The sequence below is a fragment of the Cupressus sempervirens genome, chromosome 10 (assembly GCF_028749045.1).
Source record: "Cupressus sempervirens isolate cs-2001-9-10 chromosome 10, ASM2874904v1, whole genome shotgun sequence".
NCBI lineage: Eukaryota > Viridiplantae > Streptophyta > Pinopsida > Cupressales > Cupressaceae > Cupressus > Cupressus sempervirens.
The window spans coordinates 659214837-659223152 of NC_143127.1; the positions used below are offsets into that span (position 1 = coordinate 659214837).

At 33.9% G+C, this 8316-nt stretch overlaps 1 protein-coding gene across 1 annotated transcript; it reads right to left on the bottom strand.

The window, feature by feature from the left end:
- Positions 1-2308: 2308 nt before the first annotated feature.
- Positions 2309-3469, bottom strand: LOC149535556 (dirigent protein 2-like). Its single transcript, XM_089805689.1, has one exon. The coding sequence runs from the start codon at positions 3337-3339 to the stop codon at positions 2677-2679; it is 663 nt and encodes a 220-aa protein (XP_089661815.1). The 5' UTR covers positions 3340-3469; the 3' UTR covers positions 2309-2676.
- Between the last annotated feature and the right edge of the window lie 4847 nt (positions 3470-8316).

The window sequence follows — 8316 nt, forward strand, 5'->3', positions numbered from 1 at the left end:
AATCCTCTTCTTCAATCAAAATAGATATGACATTTAGATCAAATAGCAACATGTCTCATCAATAGATTTGGCATTAATGACAAAACAACAATTGTTCCAATTGTAGTTTCCAACAATCACTGCACGGGACATTAAAATGTATGGGTGTAAATTCTTTAGTTAACTTTTGATATGTTACTTGTTTGTTAATCACTTTGTTGGCTAAAAATTCTGTAATTTAATTACCTCTCGGTAAAAATGATAATTTGAATAAGAATTATAACTAGGTTAAAATCTTGTCCAATAAGTATCCATACCATTGATTTTTTTATTAGAAACAACATAGACAGTAATCAGTATTAAGCCTCATTCAATGATGTTACCTCTTATGTTAGAAAAGATGGCTAAATTCAAGCCAAAAGAGAGGGCCTCGAATTGAGCATTGTTGTTAGTACCAATTGCTATATATTTGCATGTTGCCTTCACAATTTCCTTCATGATCTAAGATGACAATTCCAATCCCATAATTTCTAAACTTTCCCCAGGAAGCCCCCATCATAATTAATTTTGAGCTTAGATCTAGTTGGAGCTCTCTACTTAGCCATCTTTCTGTTATCATTCTTACAAATAGATTTATCAAAATCATCATTATTTGACAATAGGTCTAGGGCTTCCAAATGAGTGGAGATCCAATTATCCCGATGTGTAGTTGCCTTTAAATGATCTAAACTTATATATTTATTAGATACCACACCCTAAAAAATGATTCCTTAATATGATACAATACATCAAATAAAGAAGATTATTTTCTTCTAAATATTCTATTATTCCTCTCAAGACAAACATTCCAAATAAGAAATGAAGGAACTACAATCCATATACAAGCATAAAAAGATGAGTAAAAAGGATGGACCAAGATTGAAATTGTAATTTTAGGTTAGGACATATGCTGAAACCACCCAAGTTTGGAAGATAACTAGTACCAACAATCATATGCAAAGGGACAAAGAGTGAAGAGATGATAAGAGATTACTTAAAATATCCACATAGTATAATTAGAAAAACAATAGAGTTTCCCAATCTATCTAACCACATACCTATCAATATTATGTCTTAGACAACCCATGAAACAAGAAAAGACACAATTCATAGTTAATTATTTCATACTTAAACAAAGAAAAAAGAAATAGCTAATTATTTTTCACCTATATTTAATAAAAAATTAAATACATTAAATTCCTTGGTCTCATAAAAAATCCTCCATATATTACTTAAAAAACTCATATGCTACTTGATTAGAGGTCTAATATTGGTCTTTAAATTACAAGCACTTATTAGAGTGTGTTTATAAAATGCCTAATTTACAATTTTAAAATAGAAATTTCAAGCCACACCATCAAATATGATGCCACACTAGCATGTTTTTTGTTAAGGTGTTCAAAAAGCTTGAGAAAGATACTTGTACACAAAGTTGTCTATCCTACTATACAAAAATCTAAATCTTACCAAGAAGGGACTTACAACAAGTTTCCATGCTTCTAGGCTTAGAATTAGACCAATAGAAAAAAAGAGTAATTTTCTTTTTTGGAGGACAAGTGTAGCTTTTCTCAATAAGCTCTTGAGTTTATTTTAGTCACCCATGCCCACCTCCCATAGGTTATTTCTTATTCCTAAACAATAGTTGCTCCACTAATTTAGGAAAAGACTTCAATTTATCCTCTTTTAGGATTTAAAATCTTCATGGGAACACTTCCAGCGCCAACTACATAAACTGCCACATGGAAACATGATTTACACTCTCCTTAAAAAGATCTTGATTTTATTGGCCTTGTCTAGAGAGTTGTTTGTTATTTGCCTATTGATATGACATCCCATTACAAATAAATTCATTTCATCCAATCATAAATAGTTATCATCAATAATAACAACTTTAAAATCACTTGTACAATATTATAAAAAAATAAAAAAATATTAATCTAACAATTTCAATTTTCATAAACTAACTATAGTTTATGAATTATTTAAATAATTTAATTTTGCTTAAAAATATAATACTTACTATTATATTAATATAAATTTATTAAATAACTTAAAAGTGAACATATTTCTTTGTTCGTTTCTTCTATAACTTAGAAGATAGATGAAAATATTCGTTCTTACAAGTATAGGAAACCTCACTTCAAAGTTTACTTGTACGCTAAACATTTCCAGCAAAATAAACTCACTTTAAAAGGCGGAATTGTCTTAGGCCCGGGTTTGTCAAATCTCAGACTCAAAACTCGTAAAGAGTTATACACTGAAGATGTCTTAAATTAACTAAACAAACATGTTTACACAGTAAACAGTTGGAATTAAATTTTATTTGCTCAGGAGATACATGAATAGGGCCATACCCTGTGGATTTGGGTTAACATTAGCCGAGGTGAGACTCGAACCTGCAACCTCTCCATAAGAATGCAATTTTTCTCCTCTTTTCTTCTGTAACAACATTTATAAATAATTTACTTCTACGCTAAACAAACCTTAACAAACTTGTAAAACAATGACAGAAAATCGCCGTGGTTAAATAGGGCCATCCCCTATGGTTCGGTTTTGAATTAACAGGTGCCGCAGGAATTGAGCCGCCCTTGCGACTCGAACCCGAGACCTCTCTTCCATGAAAACTCATCATTCACACAATTCAAATGAAACCCTAATTCAAACAAAACCCCATAATCCAGAGTACAGAAAAAGGATCAATTGTAGCAGAAAAATCAACGAATAAATACTCAACCCGAAAGGGCTACACATTTCCCCGCTCGAAAAGGGCAAAGTGTTATCAACGCTTCCTGTAGAGGTAGATGTAGTTGTAGAATTACTATCGTAGCGCAAAACAACTGTAAATTTAAGGACAACATTGGGGGAAGCGAGACCGGCACTCTCAATTGTTGCATAGCCCTGAGCAAATTTGAAGATTCCCGTTCCTCCCACCACAGACACATCTCTCTTCGCCTGCACAAATCTGTCCGCGCCCTGAAAATTGATGGTGCTCTTGTCATACTCAGAACTGGTGAGGACGGCGGTGAAGAGGAGCAGAAAATTGGAGACATCAAGGGAGGAGGTAACATACATCCCCTGCCCTCTTCCCACAACTTTGGAAGACGGATCCGCCGTTTCTGTCAGCACATCGTCAATTACCGTCATTGCCCCAAATTCCAAATTGCTGTTCGCTCCGCTCGGAACAACAACGGGCTTTGCCGTCGGTGAATTTCCCGTCAGTACATCGTGCATGTAAAACACCATGGTTTTGTCAGCGCCATTGGCTTCTTTCCCGCATAATACAATGATAAGTATGAAGCAAAATTTTGCCGCTTTCTTCATTTCTGGAACCCCAAGTTTTGCGGTGGGATTGGGTTTCGCTGTGAATTGTTGCTCAAATTTGTTCTGCGGTGTGTTTGTATGGATTGCCGTCTTGTAACCAACGTCTGCAGCAAACAGAAAAGTCGTCTACCTAACCTCACCAAATGATGACATGTACAGCTCAACTAATGATAATAATACTGAATGGGAGTTGGTAGCACCCATACCCTTGTTGCCACGTATAACAATAGTAATATTATAATGTCATTTGCTTGCCACGTATAACAATAGTAATAGTATAACAATAGTAATAGTATAACAATAGTAATATTATAATATAATATAATATTATATTGTAATATTATATTTTAAGACTTTTCTTGGTAGGGAAGTACGGCTTGGGTAAAACAACTTGGCAACGTCTATACAGCCACGAAAATGCACTTCCATACGAAGGAGAGGACCTCGTCAATTTTTTAAAAAGTCAGAAAAGGCAATGTAAAGGAAGCGCATTTTCGTGGCTGTATAGCCACGGGCTGCATTTTCGTGGTTGTATAAACGTTGCCAAACAACTAAAGCGGCAACGTCTATACAGCCACGAAAATTGTCTATTGTAAATTTTGAATGTTAATTGTTTATAAAAACAAATGGAAACAATATTTTTTAAGGCAACAAATAAACTTACCATTGACTTATTCTTCCTAAAGATTTTACAAATGCAAACAAAAGATTTGAAGATATTATATACATCCACAATAGAATTAAGATGATGCGTCTTGATGCCATCTTTTAATATAAAAACATTGACTTCTAAGAATTCTTCAATAGTCTGTAAGGAAATACATGTTCTTCAATACAATAGTAAAATATAAAAATTAAAACAAATAAATTAAATTACACACAATGATTAATTTTTCAAAACTAAAAAAATAAAGAAATGTGTATTACAAGGATAATATGCGCAAGACTTGTACCATGTAATGCACATTAGTATTTGATGTCTAGAAGGATTTTATAACCCTCTCATAATGAAAATTTGATGTTTCTACAAGCTCACCTTCCATAAGAATTATACATTGCATGGTTTATAATTAACGACCATGTAGTCTTCTCACCTATTCAATGGTAATAACAACTCCCAACGTAGACATTTAGTGTTTTTAAGATAATTTGGAACAATTTATGTAGATTTGAAGAACAACAACCAAAGAAAAATTTAGAAATAAAAAGCAATATACTTAAAACATAAAGAATAACTCTACATGGAGAGGATAGAAAATGATCTATTCTTTAGTAGAGAATACCTGATTTTTATTACACTGTCTTCATAAAAGGAATTGCATCTTTTTATTATGATTGAACAACCCACACAAACGCTATAGCATTTTCAATGTTGACTGAAAAAACTAAGAGTTAACTTCCTAAAACGACTCAACTTTCTAATTAACCAAGCATGCAAAGCACATGTTATTTTCCAAAGGACTAGCTCTAACAATAACTTGACTGTGATATTGCTATCAAGATTTAACTATGTGATTTTGATTCAAAATCATTGATCCATGTTTCATGAGTGGTGATTCAACATGAATCCATCTCTCATGAGAATAAATGGAACACTTAGCACTATCACACAATTAAATTTTGATAGCAATGTCACAATTTGACAAGCTATGGAAATTATCTCCTACTTATCAATTAATGAGCTTAAGGGGATTTCTAATGAATGGTTCATAAGGCACAACACTTGGTGAAGGTTTTGCAAATGGGTTGCAAGCTTTGGGTTTAACCATGGAGGAAACTCCATAGTTAAGCAAGCTTAGGCTAGAGTGAAACTAGGATGGGTGACCTCCCGGGAAGTCCCGGTGCTTCACCCTTGTGAACATCACCTAGATCCAATGAGTGCTAAGTGTTCCATTTATTCTCATGAGAGATGGATTCATGTTGAATCACTACTCATGAAACATGGGTCAATGAGTTTGACTCAAAATCACACAGTTAAATCCTGTTAACAATATCACAATTTGACCTCCTACTTATCAATTGATGAGCTCGAGGGGCTTTCTAATGAATGGTTCATAAGGCATGACACTTGGTGAAGGTTTTGCAAATGGAGTTGCAAGCTTTGGGTTTAACTATGGAGGAAACTCCATAGTTGAGTGCTCTCAAGTTGGAGTAGTACTGGGATGGGTGGCCTCCCAGGAAGTTTCGGTGCTTCACCCCTATGAGCATCACCTAGATCCAATGAATGCTAAGTGTTCCATTTATTCTAATGAGAGATGGATTCATGTTGAATCACTACTCATGAAACATGGGTTGATGAGTTTGACTCAAAATCACACAGTTAAATCCTAATAGCAATATCACAATTTGACTTGTTGTGGAAATTATCTCGTACTTATCAATAACTTGACTGTTGTTTATTACTAATAACCTATTGAAGAAAAACTACCCAGCAAGATTGTGTGAGCATCCATAATCGGTGGTTGCATGAACCAAAAACTGGTGTAAATTATTTATTATATCTAAATTTAAGATCTTCTTAATTGATGATAAAAGACTATTATGAAAGTTCTCTAAATCATGACAATAATGATTATAAAGTCTCCAACTAATACTGAAGTTGCATGGCATCTTTTAGCTTGGTGAATAGTAGCATTAATCTTCATACTCCCCATTGATGCTGAGAGGACTAACAATCATATTTCAAAGTGTCAAAAATTGATCTTTTGCAATAACCTTCATAAAGATATCCACTATTTGCTCCTTTGTATTGACGTGTTTTTATTCAGCCACTTTCTTTTGTACCAAATCTTTGATAAAATGTTACTTTAAATCAAAATGCTTTGTCCTACTATGATGAATAAGATTCTTGGCTAGCTTAATGACACTAATACTGTCACACAAAATCATAGTAAGTTGAACCGTTACTCTCCAATTTCTCCAAGAAGTTTTTTGAGTCATAAAAATTGTACGCCTACTAAAGTAACTTCAACATATTCTATTTCGGTAGAAGAGAGAGAAACCATGCTTTCCTTCTTTGAGCGATTAAATTAGAACCCAAGGAAAACAAATTAGCAGATGTAGATTTTTGGTCATCCAACCTACTTCCCCAATCTGAATCACTAAAACCAGTAAGATTGCATTTGTTAGAGGAGTGATAATGAATACCACAATATATGGTTCCTTTCACATACCTCAATCCCTCTTGGTTGCCTTCATATGTTTCTCTAATAGATTTGACATACGTACCTTGAAACCAATGAAATTTAATACACAATATCAAAATCAAAATCTAAATGATAATATTTTTAATATAATTATAGATATAAAAAATAGACTCATGCCCGGATGTGATGCATATTTTTGGGTATTTTTAATCCAAATAAATAATTAAATATGAATTTTCTACTAAAATTTTTTTGGAATAAAAAAATCTCGTGTCTGACCACCTTAACTAATTGAAAATTTTACCAAATTAATTAATTTTTTCCCCTTATACTAGGCAAAACATAGAATGTGACGCAACTTTTGAATTTAAAAAATGTTATACCGTTTGAAAGTTATAGTTATTTTTCAATCCGTATGTCAATCAACACTTTACAATCATCTTCATTGAAAATTAACTAATAAATACTTATCGAACTCAAAATTTGACAGATATTATATCGATGGAATCTTGAGAGTGTTATAAAAAAACCCTTATTGTTTCATTCAATTTCAATGAAAATAACATTATCAAATGGCTACTTGACATCTGAGTGTCAATGAAACCCTTCTCAAACATGTTTTTTGGGTTGACCAAATAGGTTTGGGAAATACCAAGCCTAATTGGATACCTGATTTCAAATCGAGTATTCGATTATAGATCGGATACATGATATGAAATTAGGTATCTGATTACTCTGAATTTTCCAATTGGGAGGGAAACCACCTATATTGGAAATTTTGGAGGGAAATTTTAGAGGATTATTATGATTAACAATAATAATATTATATATAGTAATATGTATGATTATTATGATTATTAAATATATAATCTAGTAATATATATGATTATTGTAATTATATATACAGTATTATATTATTATTATTAAATATAATATTGTCATGAAATGTGTCGAGAGGGGTCATAGGTTAACCTATGACCCCTCTTGATGCATGTCATGACAACATATGTCCCTAGGGCCTCTAGTGACCCCTTTTAAAGCAATCCCAATAGGACATACATTGTCATCAAATGCATCGAGAGGGGTCATAGATTAACCTATGACCCCTCTCGATGCATTTGAATCAACCAAATGGGTCCATAGGGGCCCTAGGGCCCTTAGGGACATACATTGTAATGAAATACATTGAGAGGGGTCATAGGTTCCCTCTTGATGCATTAGAATCAACCAAATGTGTCCCTAGGGGCACTAGGGCCCCTAGGGACATAAGTTGTCATGAAATGTGTCAATAGGGGTCATAAATTATCCTATGACCCCTCTCGATGCATTAGAACCAAACAAATGGGTCCCTAGGGGTCCTAGGTCCCCTAGGGACATATGTTGTCATGAAATACATCGAGAGGGGTCATAGGTTAACCTATAACCACTTTCGATGCATTAGAACTAACCAAATGCATCCTTAGGCATCTTAGGGCCTGTAGGGACATATGTTGTCATGAAATGCATCGAGAAGTATTAAAACCAACCAAATGTGTCCCTAGGGGTCCTAGGGCCCCTACCGACATATGTTGTCATGAAATGCGTTGATAGGGGTCATAGGTTAATCTATGACCCCTCTTGATGCATTAGAATCAATCAAATACATCCCTAAGGGCCCTAGGGACATACATTGTCATGAAATGCGTGGAGAGGGGTCATAGGTTAACCTATGACCTATGACCCCTCTAGATGCATTTAAACCAACCAAATGGGTCCCTAAGGACATACGTTGCCATGAAATGTGTTGAGAGGGCTCATAGGTTAACCTATGACCCATCTCGATGCATTCGAA

Excerpts from the sequence above, each read along its gene's own strand:
- LOC149535556 (XM_089805689.1), bottom strand. The coding sequence starts at position 3,339 with ATGAAGAAAGCGGCAAAATTTTGCTTCATACTTATCATTGTATTATGC.